This window comes from Ascidia mentula, chromosome 5 (assembly GCF_947561715.1).
Source record: "Ascidia mentula chromosome 5, kaAscMent1.1, whole genome shotgun sequence".
NCBI classification, from domain to species: Eukaryota; Metazoa; Chordata; class Ascidiacea; order Phlebobranchia; family Ascidiidae; genus Ascidia; species Ascidia mentula.
Window position 1 is genome coordinate 15,717,027 of NC_138570.1, and position 23,350 is coordinate 15,740,376.

Here is a 23,350-nt window from a genome sequence, read left to right on the forward strand (position 1 = left end):
TAGAGACATTGTAGTTATTGAGCTGTAGACTATATAGACAGTTGGCATCTAGTTTGTTTACCCACAATGGATTGAGGTACTAAAAAATGAATAGTTTACAAGTTTAATGCATATATATTTTACAGACACATAACATAGGATTTTGGCCCTCGAATATCAGTAGGCAAAAAATACGTTTTGCAATGGATGTCAACATTTCAAGAACAGAAAACTTGACTCGAAGTCAATTAAGTCGCAACCTTGAATGGTCACTGGCTGGGGTTATGCTTGTGGTTATTCCCTATCTCCTGTTGGTCTCCACCCTGCACCAGATCCACTCGAGGCGGCGTAGCATTGAACCGAGCAACTGGTTTTGCACAATTGCCTGTTTTTGTCTTTTCGTTTCCCTGTCGACAACAACCTTGGAATTGACATTGAACAACCTCGACGACAACCTTTGCACCTTGATCACTAACGTTTCGGTCATTTTTCTCTGTGGATCACTTTTCTGTGTTTACTTGTCTCTGTGGATTCGTCAGGATGCTGTGTACAGGGAAGTGCGTTCAGAAGCCGTTTGGGTGAAACGAGCCAACGTTTGCAGCAAACTTGTCTTGAGTGGTCTCACATTTTTCTTTCTTATGCAAGCGTTGGGAGCTCTTCTGACCAGGGCCACGTTCATTCCGGGAAAACTCTGCATTCGAAACATAGAAACAGTCAATCTGTCGATTATCTACACAGCAGGGTTGACCTTGTCCCAGGTTGCGCTTTTGGTCCTGCTTATTTTGCCACTGACAAACTATTTTGCTTTTCTTAACGGCATCAACCAAGTCTGCAAGCGTTGCTCCGTCAGCGCTGCCGTTTGCTTCACCGTGGATGTTTTAAAAGTTTTGACGATATTGCTTTCCACCCCGGCTATTATGAAGTACGATTGGTTGACTCGCGGTTATTTTGCGTTGGTCCTCCACGTGTATTTCACTGCAAACATCTTGGCGTTGATTTTTTCCTTTCCCGACTACAAGCAACGTCTCTTTCCGTTCCTGGCGATACTCTACGAACCGAAATGAAGCAAAAGAACCGGATGCTGTTGAAAATGTGGAGATAGCTGATAATCCGCTATAAACATGTTACAACAAAAATAGTGGAAATCGTTTATTTTTTTGTGATCAAATCACTCATGCATTTGATTCCTCACTTCAACTGTAAATTTGCAACATTAACTAGTGCATGATTATAAGTGTTTTTGTGAATAAAATGTTGTGTTCTGGAGTTATATTTGCTCACGAAAATATTGTCAATTTGTAGAAGTAATTACTTCTGTTTGCCATATTTTTTTCAAAAATAATGTATTTTTAAGTTTCATTTAACTGCAAGAAGTGGTCTTTTGTTATACAATTATAACAAAAGTATTTTGACTCAAGTTGCCAGATAAGCGAACATCTCTAAACGGTCAATAAAAAATTTCGAATTATCAGAACGTAATAATGTTTTTTCAACTGAATGTCATTTCGGAACGTATCGCTAACAAAAATTTGATATCATTGTCTTTTTAATGACCTGTTTGTATTTCAGGTTTGAGTGTGATTTTTTTTAAATTACATGTAAGTGTAGTTCGTACTTTTTGTGTTGTGCAGTACTGTCTAAGCAAGGTCTCTTGTTGATTCTTGGAAATACAAACAACAAACGGAAGAATAATTTTTTACTGGGACGAGAACAAATCGAATATCATTTGTTGGTTGCGCGAATAACAAACCCGTATTGATTCACGAGGAAATATGATATGTTTTTCCATGCTTAGCTGATTGACCCGTGATTGATGATTTCTATTGATTTATGTCCCTCTGTGTTTTAGCTGATGCGCTCTTTTGTACTGTTTTGAATATTCTTGCCTTTGAAATCAACGTCATTGTTTGGGCCAAAATAATGCAATCATGAACGGAACTTGCTTTCACCAAGAATATTCCAACTTTTTCTATCCGAGTTAAAAACGCAAAAAAATGTTTTCAATCCCTTTCTATCACGCGAGGAAACTGTTCGAGCCCTGTGTTCTTTAAGCGAAGTCTATTTTTACCCCGACAAACATTTCGCGCTGTTGAAAAACCCTGGTGAAATTGTTTGAGTCCCGGAATGCATTTAGTCGCTACGAAACTTTACTAATGTTTACATAAAAACAACATTCACGCATGAGTAGATAAATCACGAAAGAAGGTCAAAATTTGATCCTTTTCCTTATTTCCAATCTTTTTGTCAGATCTTTTGTTTCTATTTTCCGGTATTTCTTGTCACAACACATTTTTCTTTTTATAAACAAAAGAACCATATAAAATGATTCAGCTGCAGACAGTAGTGCAGTTTTTTTCGACCTTTAAGGTCTCATTAGTGCAGGTGGTAAATGATGCACAGAATTGAGCGAGTCGGTGCTTGCCTTGTTAAAGGCAGATAAAGTCTCGACGCACGAAATGTTGGTTGAATAAACACTACGTTTAATTTTTTGCCAGCAGGTCAGTTATTTTGTAAATTGTAAAGCGTTGTAAAATGTGTTTATCTTTCGCAACGAAACCGCATTTTGTAATCTTGGCACTGATGCTGTTCGCACCATAACACTTTATAGCGGCCGAGTTCGACAAAGGGGGATGGGTAGGAAGCGTAATCAAACCAGTATTGTGTCAACACAAATCTATAATGTTAGCATAAAAATATAATGTTAGATATGAGTGCGATCAGTCAAGCGTGAATTCGATATGTATAAATATATATCGGTAGACACTTTGGCCAGTGAGCTTTGAGGCATTCCGAGTGGTTATGTTTGCATGGTTTGCAACTAAATTTGACTGTTTTTTTGCAAAGCCTAACGATCTCGATGCTGCGTGATAAAACTTTGAAAAATTCTAAAGGATTTTTTTAGGTGTTAATTTTGATTGGAGTTGACCGCACTTTGGCAAGATTTGTTTTTTCCTCTTGTAAACATTTTTAATGTACACTTTATTGACAATTTTGTTTGCTGCTTAGTACCTAAATTGCGCCCTTCCTTGCAGTAAAATTGTGTTGCATAGTGTGACGGAAACAAATGCAAACTTCGAATTCAGACGCAAACAATTGTCTTTGCAAGCAACGTTTGGAGTTTATTTCGAGTCATAGACAAAAGCAACTAGAAAAAGGGATATGTGGTCGTTCCGTGTAAACAATGAAAGCACCTTTCAACGCCGCAGAAAAATGTGTAAGAAATGTTTGTCAGAAGTGGATGAAGAGTTTACAACAAATAATTCGACAAAAATTGCTTTCGATTTCAAAAAATACATTAAACAATCAAGGTCCATATAGAATCATTATAAACGACAAAATCAAGAATAGTGGTTTTAAACAAGACAACCAAATTTAATACAATTACCAGCCTTTTCTTACAGGGTTTAGAACGGTGCTTTATTGGGATTTTGGGTTACTTCCCACCCTGGTCGGGATCGCGATGATTCAATACATATTTCAATGGATACCCCCTTTTGCAACAAAACCGCACTTTGTAATCTTGGCATTTCTGCCCAATAGATTTACACAACAACCCATCCGTTGGGTTTAACTTGATGAAGGTGTTTCCACCATTAATGTAAGGCAAGCCGTTGGTAAGGCGTGCCTCGATGGCTGTTCTCGGCTTGCACATTTTAAATTGCTTCTTTGTCTGGATGTTGTTCACGGTTTCATCGTCGTCGTATATCGGTAGTGGGGTCCATGGGTCGTCTACGTCGTACCACGGTGACCAGTAGGCGTGGTCAAATATGGTTCTGTTCTTGCACTCGCCGATCACTTTCAGGAAACAAAACAGATGTTTTTAAACGACAACAGATTTTTTGGGGAGTTTGTTAAGAAACAACAAGCGTAACACAATAATTTATCTACTTTAAATAACACCGGTTAAAATCAATGCTTCCTTATCATCAGATGCTGAGCACATTATTTTGCACGCATGTGTATGACGAGGAAATAAAGATATCTTTGCTTACAGTACAAAGCCAAAAGCAAATTGAACGATTCATTAACCATTAAATATTTAGTTGTATTGCATACCTGCTGGACAGCAGTAGCGAACTTTGTAATCGTGACATCGCCAACACAGACCACTAAAGATCTGATTTGCAGAGCAGCATCGCACTATGGGAACGGAGATGAGAATATTCCAAACGTACGGATGCATCGGCTCACCGACCAAAGCCACATCGACGGCAGTCGGATTTCTGCAAACTTTTCCTGGGAAGTTCAATTGAATGGCGATGAGAGTTTCAGTGTCACAATTGTCATCCGATGGATCGTCGAGATCAAACCAATCGGTCCAACCCCCTTTTTCACATTCAACTCGCGGTTTTGTTGCTGCCCCTTCGAATCTTTTCACACACTCTGAAAAAATAACGTCAAAGAATGCATAAGTGATCGAATATCGCCATTTCGACTTTGGTGTTCAACTATTTCTTGGTTACACGGAAACACATGGCGAGTACAGTACCAGGTGATGAAGCCGTTATGGAAAAAAAGTAGTTGCGCTAAGCATTCAACTACATTTAACCTTACTGCATTACCGGAAGTACACGCTACAGGATTTCAGTGTAACTATTTATGTACTTACGCGCATTTGCTGCAATCACAATCGTCGACACTACGATGAGAGATTTCAACATATTGTCGTCTTTTTTGATAAGACTGAACATATCAAATGTTAGTCAAGCTTATGCAAATGTGATTATTTCTTCGCATATTATATAGAGGTGCTCTCAACGCTTCAGGCGAAGAGTGCTTTTACCTTCTGAAAACGTTCCGCGTAAAAGAGGCTTGTGGCTTAATCATGCATACGAGATAACCGCACGAAAATACATGTTTTCCAGAAACGTTCGTTTGGAGTCGGTAATTTTTCGCCCGTGGCAATAACAGCAGCTAGTGTAGAAAGTGCTGTTAAACACTGAACAACAACTGCTACACTTTCATCATCATACTATGGCATTGCGTTAGCTAAATTTATTTTATAATACAGCTGACTTCACGTATATATTAATACAATGCAGAATAAACGACTGTGCCGTTTTTATTATAAATACTAAATGTCTAAAAATAAAATTACGTTCATTTATATAATTTATCGATTTAGTTTGACTCAATTTCTTCCTACTCTACTGCTTTTTTTCTTCACATTAGCTATTTTCATTCATCTATAGTGTTCATCTCTATGTTTTGTGTCTATATGTGCGTGTTGTTTAGAAAATACAGTTAATTCGTCGGGGGCGCTTGACTCTCAAACTTACGAGTTATTTCGGTGTTTCTTTGCTAACATTTAGGGGAGACCGGGGATAGCTCGGACGGTTTTGGGAAAATTGCTCATATTTTTTAAAATTATGAACCACATTCTTAAATTTTATTTTGTGTTGCCTTGTAATTGTACTTTTGACAAATAACTGTTGCGCAGTTGATGTTATTTTGGTCTTCTTGCTTTCTAGCCGCAAACAACTTGGTCCAATTGCATTTAGAAAACGTCAAACCTGATGCAGCTCACGTGGTCAAACTAATGCTCGAAGCTATTTCGACTCTTTGCAAGTCACGCAGGAATGTGTACAGTTTTAGAACGATCGCCATGTCGCTCGAGAGGGGAATTTTACAAAAGCTGAACAAATCATGGCTGGGATGGCTGATTCAGCTAAGTTACAATGCCTGGGCTGCGAAGTCTGTCGATACGCTAGCTGTGATCGCCAAGTAAGGACCTGCGCAGGGCGATCCTGCCAATCTTGCCGTTGCATAAAACATTACTGCGTTGGGTGAAATGTTTTTGGGAAACGTTAGTGAAACTGTTTTGGCCGAGATGTTTTTGGGTGAAAATAGAAAATATAAGTGTCTTGATTTTTAATATTACCTGTATTTGTGACTGGGTGCCTTTGAGGATCCTTTTTTTATAAACCTTTCTCCCACAAAACTTTAAGTACAGACCTTTTTTTCGTTTTTAGTTAACATATCTTCACTATTCTCACATCGCGAATACAAAAAGGTCACGCTGAAATTGTAGCATCATTTAATTACATTCCTTTCCAATCGTCCTTATTTTTCGGTTTTAAGGTTCGCTGGCATTGCAGCAAAGACATTGCAGCCAAGATGGATCAGCCACATTTCCCGACAAGTCGTAACAAGATCTAAAAATACTAGGCTCGAGGTATTTTCGGTTTCACGTCGTTGGTAATCCCGCCTAACGTCAAGAAAGAACAAAACGTCAAAGTCGTCTTATAGTCACACCAGCTGCACTGATGAGACCTTTTAGGTCGAAACAGTGGCCATCTGTCTGCAGCTTATACACAATTCATATTATTGGCTCCACATTGCTTAAAACGTCATTTGTTTGAAAGAGCACAGAAAATAATGTACCGGATGTTAACATTGCAAAAGAACTTTTTCGTTATGGTTTTGTGCAATTAGATGAAAACGATACAGCGCAAATCTAATCACAATAACAACTTAACAATAGCTTGTGCTAGTAAACACTGTGTAAACTTTATTTGCGTGTTTTTCGTCACACGAATTAACTATAAGTTTGTTTCAAAAGTAAGCAGATTTTTTTTGTCACACCGATATTCGAACCCAGGATATCCTGCTGGCCACAAATCCTAATCTGGTTTCCTTTTTGGTGAGTCGGGCGCTTGGCCGATATTTCCTTTTTTAAGTGTTTTTGAACCTCTTTGTTAAAAAAATTAACGATAAAGGGTGAATTGCAGAAAATAAGAAAGGCAACAATTCATACAGACGAGAAATCAACACAGAGACGTCGATATTTTCAATATTCTGTCAGCGCTCGGTGATAGTGCAGTGACACCTTGCGGCAAGTATTATAGACAACGAACACACAAACAAACAAAATTCAATATTTGGAAAATTTTTGGATAAAAGCAACTTTGTACATACGACATATTGACAGATGCAGTTTACCAAATACCTTGTCATTATTGCAACACTGTTTATATTGGCTAAATAAAGCGCATTTTTTTAGCAAAACGGTTTGGTCGTGAAAAATTATGATATTAATTCTCTACCTAATGTGTTAAATCGTAATGATGGAAAAGTACGTTCGCCTGTGTTCCGTGGTTTTGTTTGTAACCATTCTTGACTTTTGTTTCCCATGTTTTGCCGATTGATGCTTTCTATTGATTTATGTCCGGCTATATTTTAGTTGTTGCTCCCTTTTGTTCATGCTCGTAGCCTAATTTCTTTGCCTTTGCATTCGCTACAGTGTTTATACAGGCAAAACGACAGAAAAATACAATCTGTTAGAAGGTCTTTGTTGGTTTTTCACCGGAAGATCGAAAAACTATAGTATTTACCTCCTTCAGATTCCAGTAATCGAACAATGCCACTTTGACAGACCTGCTGCAAGATTTGAATGTTGTTCAGCATCCTGCAAACGTCCGAAACGTCCCAGATCCACACTGTCTTGCACTTTTATGCAAGGTTTACTGCATAAAAACCGAGATCGATCTTTCTAAATTTTGTTGCCGCTAGAGAAGACTCTACATCACATGGCTAAGGACCAGTAACGAAATGTCATATTAACGTTGCTGAGGGCACATGAAGTTGCGTGTTTTTCTGTATCTTCTGGTCTTCTCTTTGGTCTTGTATAATAACTGGTTCACAACCACGTGTTCGAGCGATAGGTGACAAATTCACGTCATCAAAAATTACAATGTTAGAGGTGTTTTGTTGCCAGGAACACAACAGATTTAGCTACCACTGTATGATCTGAAGCAAAATGTTTTCCTGGGGAAATAACTCGTAAACTCTTCAACGTTTGTTCCACGCGGCTGACTCGTTTTGACAACCTTCTTAATTTGCATTTAACAATAAATTTGCCTTTCTTTGCGTTGCTGTGTTATTTTTTTGGCATTTACCTAATTAAACCGATCAAAAAACAAGAATTAGCGTAGAAACAAATAAAATCTACATTAAAAGTCGTAGCGTTTGCGTAGTACCTGCCGTCAAGAAACGCGATTGAAGTCGAAGCACAGAGTGCCACCAATGACTACAAAATCGAAAATCATAGCAAAGAAAACATTTTTCCAACCCCTATCAATTGCACCTAAAAGCTTCTGTCTGTCGACAGTATCTGTTTATTGCAATTATTTCGAACTTGGCTTTGAAGCTGCGCTCACACTGCGTTATTCTCTTTCACTTGCGAAAGTCTCCAATGGACTTGCGAGAGGTTTGTCGGGTGGAAACATTCACCCCTCCTTTTTTTCAATAAAACATCAATACATGTAGTTTGCTCACAAGTCGTGATTTAAAATGTCAATATGTATCATTACCTGCATCAAAATCTCCTACAAAGTGCCGCATCCTGCGAGGTAACCTCTCGAAGCAAGAGGGTCCCTTTTACAACATCCATTCGTCAATTTCCAAGTCCGGATGTGCATCGCATAACTGAGGAAGAACAGCGTGACTGAAGGAACGATAATAAACACACTGCTATAGATTACGTTGCCATTGACAAGGCCAAGCCGAACTGTGTCAAAATGCAAACTACAGACGATTAAAGGTACCTACTCACATTTAGGATTTTTCAGCAAGTTTGGCAGGATCTACTGTATTTTCCAGAATCGACCTTGGGCTACCATCAAGTTTCAGTTGCCCTCCCGGATGTTGCCAAAACAGCGGTAATTACACCTTTCAGTCTGTTTGAATTACTGTGTATGTCATTCGGGTTAAAAAATGCCTCGCAATCATGTTAACGCTTAATGACATATTAGTAGCAAGCAAAATACCTGCCGATCACCAAAACCATTAAAACGACTATTTACACGGTTGGCAGGGCATGGTCTGGTCATCAACGTAGCCAAATGTCAATTAGCCGTCGACCATTGTAACGAAGCGGATTAATTGCATTCTTTCGCCGCCTTTTTCTTTTGCTGGTGATACGTGGAGTCAGTCTTTAACTTGGTAATGCAAGAAAGCAGCAAAACGCCTTACTGGCAAGATATCACTGGTGGAAAGATGCATGCAGAGTTGGCATAAGGATGTTGGAAAAACCGAGGTGTTTGTTAACTAAAAACTTGCGTAATTGTGGTTTTATAATGTTACCGCTTAAATTAAACCTACATGCGTTGTCGCTGTTACAGCTATTAACAAAATATAAACAAGATTGCGTAGAATGACCCCATCAGTAAATCGTAGCACAAATCCCGGAAAACAGCAAGTGTAGTTGGGGGATAGAGTCTTGTGTAACTTCAACCACGCAGCTACTGTACGAGCACGGTTTGCTGTTTCGTGCTTTATTGTTTTGACAGTGCTGGTTTTGCACCATACGCAAAGTACCCTTAGGCAGGTCGGTTGATAAACGACGGAAACGTCGGATGTGACAAATCGTGCAACGTATTCTTACTTACACATGCTATAAACGACGCGTGTCTGTTCACTGGGGAAGCTGCAACGAGAATTAATTTACATCCCCGAATGGTTATATGTCACGAAAAAAGTGGAAAAACTGTTAGTTTCCCATTCCTTATTTGTTGATTTTGTTATGTTGTGAGCAAAATAAGTTAACTTGCTTGATGTTGTCTACTATTGTTTTGTATAACGTCTCGTCATGTTTTAAGTATGTGGGTTATATTGATATGTTGTGCACCGCAGCTCTTTTCAACCTGTTTGCAGACTGTCCGCACTTTTTGTGGCACGGAATTTTATTCCGTACATTAAATGGTGGTATTTTTTATCATCCCAGAATGTACATAACTTATACCAACAATCAGGTCGAACAGCACAATACATTAAACATTTTGGATGCGTAAAGCACTTTTTAGCTTAAATTTCTGTCAGTTTTCTTCGGCGGTTGTTTTAAGCAAACCGCCCTATATTCTACATACAAAGTAAGTTGTACTCGGGCCCAACATTGTACGCTCGAACCCAAATATTTTTGAGAAACCCAAGCCAGGCCTGAAAAAGAATAATTTAACCATAAGCACGAACCTGACCTGAAAAGCCAGGTACGACATAGGCCTAAAATTTTAACCGCTCAGTACAAAAATGCATCATATTGTGCAGAAAAGAAAGTTGGGTATGCGTCAGAGGTACCCAAAATACGACCCGGAATATGATTTTATGCTCGGTTTGCGACATAAAGGCGTCAAAACGATTGGCCTTTATGTGGCGCAACCACTATTTACGTTCAGATAAAGCAGACCAAAGATTATAATTACCTAGCATCAAAGTAAAAATTTACGATTGGCGAAAAAAGCGTCTCGAATTAACGCAACTTACGCACATGGCAGCAACTTGACTGTTGTGTGTTTTTACTGAGGCGAAAGTCTTGATTGCATCGAGATTTGTCAGCAGACGGACACTAAAGCTTATCTGTTATGTTTTTGTTGGTGCGTACAATTAAGTTGAGAAAATTTGTAAAACTTTCCGAAGCGACTTGGACGATTATGAGAGCACGTTTATCATTTAATTTAGTCTTTTGTTTCGCATGCTGCGATATTCCCCACTGACGAGACAGTAAACGCACTCATCAACGCAATGTAACTGCTGCCAGGCGCGTTAATTGCGGTTAATTCCAGACGATTTTCTTTTCTCAAACTCCCCAATCTTCGACAATTTCTGCTTTGCCCCAATAAAAAATTTTCCGCAGCACCACATTCGTTTTATTGTAGAAATTCTGTCTAAAACAATGTATTTTCCGCCAATTTTACCGCAGCATTGTGACGTCAGACCAATAGTTGACGCGAAGTCGGAAATATAAGGAACGATTCCAAACTTTAGAAAGCCGTTGACAAAGTCTGCAAAGTTTGTAACTATGCGATCACGAATTGTCGATTTGCTTTATCTTTTGCTACATTTACGTGGACACTCTTCAGGCGCATTGATGTGACGTAGTTAAACGAAGTGCTGCACTGCGCCTGAACTGCCGATCGGTCAAGCGGTCCAGAAGGGGTTGTCTGATAGCCTTTACCAGGCTCGAACGATTTTGGTTTTGTTGATGTTGCAATGATTTGACTAATTATTTCTGATGTAATTCTTTTGCCAATATTGTGGGTATTAATTGCCACGAAGCTACTGGCTTGAATGTTTCGAAACCAGGTTGTATTTGAAGGGAGGGTTATTGAAATCATATTCTGCACGAACCACCATGTTCTTCACTTGTTAGCATTTATACATTTTGATAATATTCTCTGTATCCGGCAATGTATTAGCCAAAGTGGCCAGTAAATAATTAAAGTTTATGCAGACACATGAAGATGCTTGGCCATCACTGAAAATGCACATAAAGTGCTTTGACAGAACTCCCAAGTAAAAATATATAAATATAGAACATTTGTTATTGTTTACTGCGGCTATTCCATAAAACTGTCGAAATCACAGCAATATCAGATTTGTTTCTTTAAAACATTGGGTACAATTATGATGGAATCTGTAATGTACGTGCATCTGTTTTGAGCTTTGTTTTTAATGTGATTAATGTGCCACGGGACCCTTTGTTTAGAGTTTTTAGGTCCAATACGCAGCAAGACAGCTGTGCGTATTTTCCACAAAATACATACGCCTGGAAACGCGGACGGTTTTGCGCCTGTTTGTTCAGGAAACATAACATTGGTGTAACGGAAAATTACTGTTTTTTAAATTAGCTTGAAGATGAGGGTTGCACGTTCCAGTAGACTGAAGCAATATTTAGTGCAGTTCTTACAATTCTCAAGGTGTATGCTGTGGCATTTGGTACCAAAATAATTCTTGCTCGCGCAAATAAAACTCTGAAATGCGGCTCACGCTGCAAAACCCCTGGTGTACGTAATGTTCTACGATTGGCAACACAATAGTTGTCCATGACCAAGTTGGCCTTGTGTGTTTCTCACTGCCGTAAGGGAGAGTTTAAAACGGTTACTCATTAGTTTGCTTACAATAATTGGGCATAATATCCATATTTATTGGATCCGTTATCAAAAAAAATATTGTGGGTTAGTGTTGTTACGTACTGACTGAAAGTTTAAGTCATGCTTAATTCGTATATTTTATAACTAATTTTCTGACTTTAATTTCGTGAGAGCTTTGTCATAAGCATGCAATTTAAAGTGGTACACAATTTCAAAACCACACATCCTGAAATTGAAATCTTTTCGTGCCAAGTTTTGCTGCATTTCGCGTGACAGAAGTCTTGTCGATATTTTCATGCGTCATTGCGCTGCCTTCATAATCTGCCGTCGTCAATGCGTTGGGCAGAGAGAGTGAGTCAAAACTCAGATCAAGATATGTGATAAATTGTGTCACTTTGTTTCGTAAAAACAACTTGCGTTTATCGACGAAACTTGGTTTGAGACACTGTAAATACATTGGCGGTGTTGCATAACGTAGTAAGAAAATAGTTTGTAAAACAGTTTTGTGAGGTTAGTTTTGTGTGAAAGGAAGTTTTAGAATCATTCTTAGTTTGCCAAATATAAGCGAACAATGAACTCACGAAGACGTGTGTTAAACACGTAACAAGTGTTTTAATTGCATTTAAGTCAACTACAATGATTTGTGTGCTATACAGTAAACATGGCAGAGCAAACTACACCTCAATGGAAGTCCTGGTCTGTAACGCATTCCGAGGAATTAAATTGTGATACCCCTGTGGACTCGCAGTTGGTTTACGACAAATGGAGCAAGAATTATGACAAAGACACATCAGCAACTGGTTACACTATCCCAAAAGTTGCAGCCGAAATGTGTTTGAAGTATATTGAGAAGCACGCTTTGGTTTTGGACATTGCCGCAGGTTTGTTTTGACAAGTGTAATGGCAGTTACAGACATAAAGACGAAGTACTTCAAATATTAAAAAATTGAGATCAAAACCAAAGACTACAAATACTGGCCACAGTAGAACTCCTGTAATGGCAATATGTACACAAAGCACAAGCTTTTACCAACAGGATCAGCCTGGTTTTTGAATCATTTCTTATTGTGTTTACTGTAATTCAGGAACTGTAGACGCCCACAGGGAGAAATATATTCCAAACAACAACCAGGCTGATCCTGTTGTCAAAAGCTAGTGCTTTGTGTGCAAAAATGCAAAGTGTGTGTTCATAATTTCACCAATTCAACTTAACTGCATGAAAATAGAATTCACTTCACTGAACATGCAGAAATAAACATATTATAAACATTCCTTGTATGCAAAATAAACCATAAAGCGTGATGGACGATCTGACGCTCACTCTTTTTGAGTTATTTTGGATACCTTACAAGACAGGTCTGATCCGTCGGTACTACCCATAGCAAACAGGCTGATTCCTGTTGTCTGAATGACGTTTTTCCCATTCCTCGTGTATGAAGTTTAATTTACACTTTTGTTTGTACTTTAAAGGCACCGGGGCAGTCGGGCATAGTTTGCGCGTCGGGGGCTTTGGTGGTGAAATTGACATATTGGATGCCAACATGGAAATGCTTTACATAGCAAGCAAAAAGAACTTTAAGTTCAGGTTGTAATCAATAATTTAACATTGAGACTGCGAACTATCTTCATAATTCTTACATATAGGAATATAATTCGGCATGGCCTGGAGGGCGAGTTTCCGTTGAAGAATAATTCGTATGATGCTGTTTTTTGCATTGGAGCATTTATCCCAAATAATTGCCAGCCTGTAACCATTGATGTAAGAAATTCTTTCCACACTTTTATGTAAGCAAAAAAAGAATAAAAACTCACGTTATTATTTTATTACCGTTTGCAAAAATGCAATACGGTTTGCTTCAAATTAACTTACATTTACTGCAGTACATGGTTCATGCCGCAAAAGTAGGCGGCTTCCTCGTGTGGAATTTGCGAAAGACACGGTCCAAAGCATACGACATGCTGCTAAATAAAACTATCGAAGATTTCATCAAATCTGGCAAGATATCGCTGGTGGAAAGATGCATGCAGAGTTGGCATAAAGATGTCGGAGAAACCGAAGTGTTTGTGTACAAAAAACTTGCTTAAATGTGGTTTTCTTATGTTACCGCTTAAATTAAACCCACATGCATTGTCGCTGTTACAGCTATAAAACTAAATATAAATAAGAATGTGTGGAATGACCCCTATGTAAATCACAGCACAAATCCGGAAGACAGCAAGTGTAGTTGGAGGTTAGAATTAAGTGCAGCTTTAATCACGCAACTACTGTATAGAAGGTTTGCTGCTTCGTGCTTTAGTGTATTGAACGTCGTGCGGTGCAGCATACGCTAAGTACCCTTAGGTTGGTTGAAGAAAGACGGAAACGAATGTGACAAATCGTTTAGTCATTGGAGGTTTCGAGTTGAGTTAATCTAACCACTTTATACGCTTGTCATTTATATTCGACATTCGAACTTATTTTTTGATCTAAGGGAAAATTTTAACTTTTGTTGTCTATATGACACGTTTCGCACATTAAATCACAAATTTTTCAACAAAGTTTCAAAATTAATTTCCGAAATGTAATACAGTAGTTTGAATTAATATGACGATTCATACGTGCACACAACGCCATTTGCAAGCGCTCAAAACGAGTCGTGTTTACTTGTTTACAAAACATTCCCAAACTACTGAAAGTAATTATGCAGGAAACTTACCATTGAGGGGGTGAATCTAAATATGTTAATAATAAAGAAAACACAGAATATCTTTCACAGCTCAGTATTAACATCATTTTCATCCACCCTGTTAGCAGTCCGTTTTTCCCTTTTTCTTTGTAGTCCTCTTGTCGTTTATTGCGTTTTTCCTGTCCTTTTTTTCTGGTGTTTTCTTGTGTTTTTATTTGTACTCCACTGTACACTCTACGCCTAAATGAACAATTTACTGCCGTATGATCCGTTGTTGTTTCAGACCTAGGATCGTTGCACAACAACATCACAACGTGCGATTGACCATCAGCAAGACCTACGATGATTCAACAAGCGCAACCTCCATACGATCCCGACCATCTCCAACCAAAACCACCACGTTTGGACTGTCCTCGGGACGTTAAGGTCTGTCGATGTGGATCAAAGGAAACGTTCTGAGAACCGAGTTGGCGTTTGCGTTTCGATGGGTTTTGCTTTGGCCAGCACGGCCGGGTGGCCACCTTTCGTCACATGCAGCTTGTCGCAACCCATCACAACCCAGTACAACTGGCTGCGATCCTACGACAGACGGTGATTCTCCGTGAGGAAATCACCTTTACATGGGCGCCTGACTCGATAACCTTTGTGGTTTCATCGGTGCCCATGCCATTTCATTTCCTTTTATATTGTTCTTTTCGTAGTTGCTTTTTTTTCGCAAAATAAACATGATTTGATTTGATTTGAGCTGTTTAAGTAAATATTTGTAAATGTCACACGAGAGTGACATCAGCAATATAATTTCGCTCATGAATGTTGCGTAATGTGGATGGGATAAAGTCCAGCTACTTTATTCCAGGCTTATGTACTTTTCCAACTGCATTTGTTTATTTAGAAACTTGTTTTTTTAAAAAAAAGTTACCTTACTATAAGATGGATCTTCAGTTGTTACTTTCAACGTGTCGATTAGTGTGCAGCAGCCTACATCAGAATTTACCGAAATGTGCTAAAATACACATCGAGGTCAATTGTTAGCTATTTTTGCCAAAGGTGCCGTCTTATAGGAATACAGCATATGGCAACACCAGCAACGAATTAAGGTACCATGATACCAATAATTTCCCAAATCTTATGACTTCTTTGACTTTTGTTATCATTTAATGTTTTGTGTCGTTTGTATCAGTTTCTTTACGCCGCCAGATTTTGCAAACGTGTGTTTCCATTAATAAATAAGTCAGCACTCGGTGTCGAAAAAAGTATTAACAGCAAGAACACGCAAGCAGACTTAGCTTCAGTTATAGCAGCAGGCCGGAAACTTTTGGTACGCTGCAATACCTACCGCGCCTAATCACAACTATGTACGACAAGCATGAGGGAAAATGACTTCTGGATCTGAACCAGGCGACAAATCTTATTTGTTCGTTTTAATTTTAATTGTTTGTGGTACTTTTCATGTGTGTTCTGATTATAGTCAACAAAACTATTTAAAACATGATTGGCATTTATCAATATCAGTACAGATGTCCGACCTTCAAAACAAATGCATAACCTTAAATAATTCTACTTTGTATGGTCCTCTGAGGTAAACGATCACAACACCAGACGATATATCACCAATATCTTATTTCCACCCTGCGTCAGAACCTAACGAGTCCAACCACGCAAAATTACCATCGCGCTACAGTGTGGTCGTTTGTAATGCGATGCATTTTATATTTAAACAAATTGGATCTGCGTTGGAAAGTAGTTTTGCTATGTTTTGCTGATCAACGCTGTGCATTTTGTAGGTCAACCAAGAACGCATGTGAAATTAGAACGGCCGTTTAGGATTCCGGTTTCGCAGTAAGTTATTAGATTTATGGGTTTTTTTCACGATAAAGTTTATTTGTTCAGGCAAGTAAAAACTCTCCACTTTGCCAAACATGCGTCGGTGTTATCTTTGTTCCTTCTACCGAGGAGAATTCTCCATCATGTCCATAATGATTTCTTCCTCCAGTTCAATTACATCATTCTCTTCTAAATCATATTAATAAAATATAATAAAGCTGAGAAGTGAGGACCTGCGCAATGGGACGATCCTGCCTTAGTGTGCAATAATATAAAACATTCCAACGTAAAACCAAACAACGTAGAGATTTCTTACTAATAAAAGTATCTCCCTTTCCCCGGCGTCGACGTCTTATACCGTTCCATTTTCCGTCAACGTTTTTAGATGCCAGGAGCAAAAATCCAACCAGAACAACGACAAGCAAACGTTTGTCCATCTGAAAAAACTACACGTAAGGATGAATAGCGGTAATATTATAGAAATTTCAGTCCAACAACTTCAATCAAACCAGGTTTTTGGGGAAAAAACACATACCTTTAAATGTACAACACGGCTTCGTACGACTATCAAACAATCGATGTGCAGCGCGTGTTTAAAAAGCCTGTTCAGGATGTGTGGTAAAGGGGGCAGCTGTTCTGATCGTGCTCATTGCAGCGCATAAATTTCTCTTTCCAGGAATGCACTTTCCTTCCTATCTATCACTTACGGACATACTGCGATACGTGGTTACGAGTACAATGATGTTTTCTGTAACGTTGTTTCGTGTTATTTAACCATGTTGCATGTTTACTTTGTAAAACGTATTCTATAATTACAAATGTTTAAGTGTTGGGGATTAGTGGTTACAAACTCAAACTGATCGCGCCAACTGTTTCACAAAATTACCTAGAAATTAGCATGGAAAGTATCAGTTTATCAGCGGATGTATTACACCAGAATACGCTTTTTTCGAGTTGCCTTGTATTAACTTATGGGAGAAAAATAACAACGGGTCCAATTTGACAAAAAAACGCCAGTTAAGAAAATTTTGGACGCGGTAACTCAGCCATCTTACAAGGTAGCGGTCACAATTCAGCCAATTGCAATCAGAAATCTGGCCTCCCATTATTTTGTGTATTTACGTATGTCATGACAAATAATGAACAATCCTATCAATGCAGTTTTTGCATTTGCCCAGCTACTAAAAATTTAAAAAGAGACTCATTCCATTAATATTACTGCCCTTTGCTTATTTAATTGTTTAGATTGCTGTATCCTATTTTGTATTACGGAACGGATTCGACACCAAAACACGTGTTTTTGGAATTTATTGTTACATGTTTCTGACGTCAGTAAAATTCAAAAGATTTTCTTTTATTCGGACGCCTTTGAAGATTCTGAAAAAACATTACTAGGCACCAGGTTATTTCACAAGTAGTTATTTTCTGAAAATTACTAATAAAATCGGTTATAACATGAACGAACCTATGTTTCTTTCTTTCTAATCATGCGAAAAATCGAGCAATTCGTCAATCACGATTTGCAAATCTTCATTAAACTGCTTATCTGAAAGATGAGTTTAGTAATTGCGCTAATCATTGCAAACATCTTCGTATCAACTTACCATCACCGTTGTCTCCTTGATCCCACCATCCCCTACTTCTCCTGCTTCCTCCCTCAACGGTTTCGGATGCGAGAAGCACGAGGCTCAGAATAAGAGCAATTAGCAAAAGTTTGTTCATCTGAAACAAAACAAACACCATCACAAAACATACAGTCGTCCAGAATAAGTATAATTACACCGATTTTGTTGTCAATTCATCTATTTTGATATTGGTATTCGTTATTAATACACACCTTTTTAATTGGCTACAAGCACGTCTTCAGTCCGTTTTGCGAAATCGGGCAATTTTGTAACTACCTTTGGTCAGTGTATAGTAAAGTTAACTGCTGTTTTGCTTCAGAGGGAATGTTACTTATTTCAAACTTTAGAGGAAATGTCCTTCTTCCTTCCTGAATGTTATGACTACAACAATTACATGAGCGCTCAATATTTACAAGTAAAGGACTTTTGCCTAGTTTTTGTTACCAGCGGTTAAAATGTGTATGATATAGTCTCGATGGCATAAAAATCGCCACTGCATAATTTTTGTTTTAACCGAAATATGTCAGTTGCAATCACTGTTTAACAAGCAGTAAACGACGGTGAAACTTCGGCAATGGAAAATCACATCCAACAATTAATCACATAAGCGTTTAATTAAAATAGGTAAATAAACACAATCGTGAAATTTAAATAAAAAAAATAAGTTCAACGTGACAACTACAGATTTCTATGTATTTTCGCCTGTATACGAACACTGTGGCAGTTCGGCAAAGCCACATTATGCTCAAATTTCGGTAAAATATCACATACACGCAGACTTGCAAAATCCGTCTTGCAGTAACACTCATTGCACCTATTTCCCTTGATGTAAACAATGATTATATTTTTCATAAAGAGTCCTTCCTTCCTTTGTGATATGACTATAGCTGGATATACCGCACGTTGGTTACAAGTTATGAGATTTTGCTAATTTCAAGTCACGAGCATACAGCATTTATAAAGAATTTTGTAAAAAGTGAAACATCAACAACATTTTGGGGCAGCATTGAAAATGTTTTTCAGTCAAAAAGGTAAAACTCTGCTACATTACTTTGATTTTACTTCAAAACAGATTGGAATTCTTCTCGCTGGAATCTTTTATCGCATAGCGAATATTTATTGTTGTTGAGCTTCTCCATTTTTTGTTTTTTTTCCTACATATCCTATTTTACCATGGTTTCCACTTGATTCACTAAGTAGTGAAACACTACTGCATATCTGCAATCACACAACTTGCGTTGTAAGGCTTTTTCTGCCCTCGTCAACATGAATAACAAGTGTGTTTTGAGGATTTGTACAATGCGCTGCCACTTGTTAATATTCTTTTCCCCATATTACAAAGCAAGATAGATAAGCAGCACGTAACAACGCATATTTACAGTCACATCTCTTTTAAAAGTTTTTTTTACAACAATATATTTTTTTTCTTGAATTGATGTGCGAATGCAAAATAAGAAAAATAAATAAATTGTTTGAATATTTTTAGTAGATATTCTCAAATTGCAATAAATGACACAAATATAAGATTTTTACGTTGGTTTTATACAGACCGGGTGTCCATTCCGCGCATTTAGCGACGAAAAGAAGCGTACTGATCAACCTTATATTATATACTTTGCTACTGCAAACCAGCATGCTTAGCTGCCTTAAAAGGTCATCAGATTGCCTTTGACAAGGCTAAGGTTTTGGAAAAGGAGGTGGATCATACAAAGCGCCTCTTCCTAGAAGCGCTCCACATCCACAAGAACAATCGCTGTGTTAATGATAGGGAACAGTGCGTTTACTTCCCGCTCTATAACAACTTACTGTAACTGTAGTTTTCCCGCCCATTTTTATACATCACATGATTTCACAAGCGGTGTTAGCGTTATCCCCTTTTTCGTGTTGGCACGTTTTTTGGCGTTAGTTGTGTGCTGTACCTGTCTCATTACCCTGAGGAAGCCTTGTTGAATAACAGGCGAAACGCTGGTGAATAAAGTTACGTTTTTATATATGCCAGAAGAACAGATTATTAATTTACAATATGCCTGGCAGCCACAAAAACACTAACAAACGTGTTCGACCAATTTATTGTAATATCGTTTTGACGTCAGTACAAATTGTTTTCCAGCATTCTGACGCCTTTAGAGTTCTGAAAAAAAGTTTGAACGTTATTTCAAGTCTGGCAACAAAATCGTTGATAAAGTCATCAAACCTATGGATTCAGTTCCATTTAATCCTGGGAAGGATCGAACAAATCATCCACAATGTTTTCCAGCATTTCTTGTAATTTCTCATCTGAAATATCGGGCTTATTTACTGATCTAATCAATACACATATCTAATCTGGAAACTTACCACTAAGATTGTCACCTTGACCCCACCAAACAAGAGTTCTTCTTCTTCTACGTCTGAATATTGCTTCACCGCTTTCGGATGCGAGAAGCACGAGACCCAGCAGAAGAGCAATTAGCAAAAGTTTGTTCATCTGAAACAAGACAAGAAATCATAATGAAAAAATCTTTATTGGCAAACATAATTGTTTATTGTGCAAGCTGCAGACAGGTGTCCACTGTTTTGCTTATTTGCTTATCATAATTGTTTATGACAGATATAATTGATGAATTCTTTTATAGTATACCTTGATCAAATCTCTAAGTTGTCTGCTTTGTTTCAATCAGTTTGTGACACGCTGCTAACTTCAGCAGTTAAGTATATAGTGAAGTTGGTGTGGTTGTTATTTTCATGAGAAGAAATGCTCCATCTGTTCTATGTTCCTGGAAAAGTGTTTCCTTCCTCTGTCTTATGACTAAACGAAGCATAAGGACACGGACACGGGCTGTTTAAGCCGCCTTGTTGTTCACAAGGTTGTAAATATTTAAAAGATTTTTCTAAATCACCAACTTTTAAACTTATCAACGTCTAAATAACTCTAATTATCTTAAAGATTTTTAACAGTGTCTCAATGGCGCTAGCGCGTGATGAGTCTCTTGAGTTGTAATAATTTCTTCTACCTCGTCTTGCAAAGTAATCAGACCTTGGATAATTCTCTGGATAACGATTGTATCAATAACTGTTATCGGATTAATTAAAACGGTACATTACAACTCTTCAATAGAATGATGATAGAATGCAAGCGAATAGAATAGAATGTAGTATAATCGAGTAGAAGCAAGCTTTTTTAGCTCTCCATACTGAGCGCTGATTGGTCAATAATGTCACGTGATATCATGAGGCGCTTGAAGCAATGTGGTAAACAGGTAAAAAGTTGTTTAATAAATCACTTTACATGAGAACATTCGATAGCTAAATCATTTGTGTCTCATTATGGGATTATGCAATACTTGTGCAAAGCTGCACGCAAAACATTACGCAATACAAGTACTGGTTTCTCTGACGTATGTTACACGCAAATTTTAATTCCAATCGGTGTATTCACGGTTTTAGTGAAAAGTTGCAATACAGTTTCCTTCACGACAAAGTGAATAAAATATTAAAAGTACGATTGGTAGGCTATGAATACAAGTCTTTGGGTAGAAGTTAGCTGTACGTTATGTGAGAGCAGTTACAAATAATATATTGAAACTCAATAGCCCTTTTGCTATTCGCAAAAGGTGCAGATTTTGTGTTTGTAATATTTATGAAGGAGCGTCAATAAGTGTGAGAATAATTGCAGCCGTCTTAGGTCACGTGTTTCGTGTGGGTCGTATCAACTTACAGCTTACGACAGCACACTCAAAATCAACACTAACCGCAAGCTGAACTCATTAATAATTGGAGAAATAATGAAGCAACACAACCACATATAAACACACTCAAAATAAAACAAACACCTTCTGTAAATATAATTAGATCACGTGATTAGCATCGTAGTTTACTTCAAAATAAAATTTTACTATATAGCGGCCATACAGCATTGAAAAGATGACGTCGATTTTGAAAGCTATGACTTAATTTCCTTTTCAAAAGTGTCTAAATTGGCGATAATATAAATACCTATTTGCACCAAACTAACGTTTGGCTTGTTTGCAGTTTAATTATAGAATGGTGTTTCGATTCCGGCAGTAGAATCACAAAAATGCCTTGTGTTTTTTGCAGCAATGCAAATTTGAAACAGTGCCTAAGAGAATATTCTTTCTCGTTGTAAGAAATGACAGCTGCTTCGGGCGAGCAAAACATCACGAGTTAACTCTCATTATCCAGGAAAGATATTTCCTTCCTGTATTGGTGACCAATAAGTTTTGGCATGTTGTTGTTGTAAGCCGAGTGTTTTGTTTAACGTGAGTTTAATAGTCTGGCTTGCAGAATCTGCTTGCTCACAAACTACTTGAAACTTTACCAAAAAATGTGCTTAAATATAGAAAGTGTATTTTGAAGCAATTTACGCAGGAAAATATAATGAAAACAACTTTGTTGGCAAAAGTAATCGTTCATGACTGATGTAATTGCATATTTTTTTATATTATTGTTCAATCACTTTGCGACATTTCACCAACTTGTACGGTAAGTATATGGTAAAGTCGATAGTTGTTATTTTCATGAGAAGAAAAGCTCCATCTTTTCTAAGTTCCTGGAAAAGTGTTTCCTTCCTGTATCTTATGACTATACGAAGCATACGGACTTACACGGGCTGCAAAATGCGACTTGTTGTTTACAAAACTGTCAAACTTCAAAAGATTTTTCTAAAACGCCAATTTTTAGACTTTCACATGCAATCTTCAATTCCCATAGAGCATATTGACGGGTTTAGTGCTAAATTGCAATAAAAATTCTATTACGGCAAAGTAAAATGAAATATTAAAATTTAATTTGTAGGCCAAGCAGAAAAGTCGATGTGGGAAAAAAATTGAATAATTCCAACTTGAAAGCTGTTTTGATATTTTCTGGAATTAAATAAGGGGAATACCTCATAAAAGTTGCAGATATTTAAGTTTCATGTATTCATATAAGAGCGGCAATAAGTGTGAAAATAATTTATACCGTTTATAGGTCACGTGTTTCGTGTGGGGCATACCGCATTTTCTAACAGCGGAATCCCAAAAATATCAACTTACAGCTTACGACAGCACAAACAAAAGCAACACTAACCACAAGCTTAACTTATTATTAATTGGAGAAATAATGAAACAACATAACCACATATAAACACACTCAAAATAAAACAAACACCTTCTGTAAATATAATTAGATCACGTGATTAGCATCGTAGTTTACTTCAAAATAAAATTTTACTATATAGCGGCCATACAGCATTGAATAGATGACGTCGACTTTGAAAGCTATGACTTAATTTCCTTTTCAAAAGTGTCTAAATTGGCGATAATATAAATACCTATTTGCACCAAACTAACGTTTGGCTTGTTTGCAGTTTAATTATAGAATGGTGTTTCGATTCCGGCAGTAGAATCAC

At 37.7% G+C, this 23,350-nt stretch overlaps 3 protein-coding genes across 3 annotated transcripts; 1 reads left to right on the forward strand and 2 right to left on the reverse strand.

The window, feature by feature from the left end:
• Positions 1 to 3,412: 3,412 nt before the first annotated feature.
• Positions 3,413 to 4,676, reverse strand: LOC145903034 (uncharacterized). Its single transcript, XM_082991123.1, has 3 exons — positions 4,589 to 4,676; positions 4,036 to 4,362; positions 3,413 to 3,774 (listed from the first exon to the last, which is right to left on the reverse strand). Exons 1-3 carry the CDS (start codon positions 4,668 to 4,670, stop codon positions 3,413 to 3,415), a joined length of 771 nt encoding a protein of 256 aa, XP_082847249.1. The 5' UTR covers positions 4,671 to 4,676.
• A 7,831-nt stretch (positions 4,677 to 12,507) lies between these two features.
• LOC145903735 (methyltransferase-like protein 27) lies at positions 12,508 to 13,963 on the forward strand. The gene is made up of 4 exons (XM_082991860.1): positions 12,508 to 12,727; positions 13,317 to 13,431; positions 13,491 to 13,605; positions 13,728 to 13,963. Exons 1-4 carry the CDS (start codon positions 12,508 to 12,510, stop codon positions 13,929 to 13,931), a joined length of 654 nt encoding a protein of 217 aa, XP_082847986.1. The 3' UTR covers positions 13,932 to 13,963.
• A 6,192-nt stretch (positions 13,964 to 20,155) lies between these two features.
• Positions 20,156 to 22,555, reverse strand: LOC145903035 (uncharacterized). Its single transcript, XM_082991124.1, has 3 exons — positions 22,418 to 22,555; positions 20,299 to 20,428; positions 20,156 to 20,238 (listed from the first exon to the last, which is right to left on the reverse strand). The coding sequence occupies exons 1-3, from the start codon at positions 22,553 to 22,555 to the stop codon at positions 20,174 to 20,176; spliced, it is 333 nt and encodes a 110-aa protein (XP_082847250.1). The 3' UTR covers positions 20,156 to 20,173.
• Between the last annotated feature and the right edge of the window lie 795 nt (positions 22,556 to 23,350).

Bases quoted from the DNA above. Each gene is read 5' to 3' on its own strand.
- LOC145903034 (XM_082991123.1), bottom strand. From the start codon at position 4,670: ATGTTCAGTCTTATCAAAAAAGACGACAATATGTTGAAATCTCTCATC. The intron at 4,363-4,588 runs GTAAGTACATAA...TTATTTTTTCAG, and splicing joins TGTGATTGCAGCAAATGCGC to AGTGTGTGAAAAGATTCGAA. The intron at 3,775-4,035 runs GTATGCAATACA...GTTTCCTGAAAG, and splicing joins TCGCTACTGCTGTCCAGCAG to TGATCGGCGAGTGCAAGAAC.
- LOC145903735 (XM_082991860.1), top strand. From the start codon at position 12,508: ATGGCAGAGCAAACTACACCTCAATGGAAGTCCTGGTCTGTAACGCAT. The intron at 12,728-13,316 runs GTTTGTTTTGAC...TGTACTTTAAAG, and splicing joins GGTTTTGGACATTGCCGCAG to GCACCGGGGCAGTCGGGCAT. The intron at 13,432-13,490 runs GTTGTAATCAAT...TCTTACATATAG, and splicing joins AAAAAGAACTTTAAGTTCAG to GAATATAATTCGGCATGGCC.
- LOC145903035 (XM_082991124.1), bottom strand. From the start codon at position 22,555: ATGCTTCGTATAGTCATAAGATACAGGAAGGAAACACTTTTCCAGGAA. The intron at 20,429-22,417 runs GTGATTGAACAA...GTCTTGTTTCAG, and splicing joins AGTTGGTGAAATGTCGCAAA to ATGAACAAACTTTTGCTAAT. The intron at 20,239-20,298 runs GTAAGTTTCCAG...CCGATATTTCAG, and splicing joins TCAAGGTGACAATCTTAGTG to ATGAGAAATTACAAGAAATG.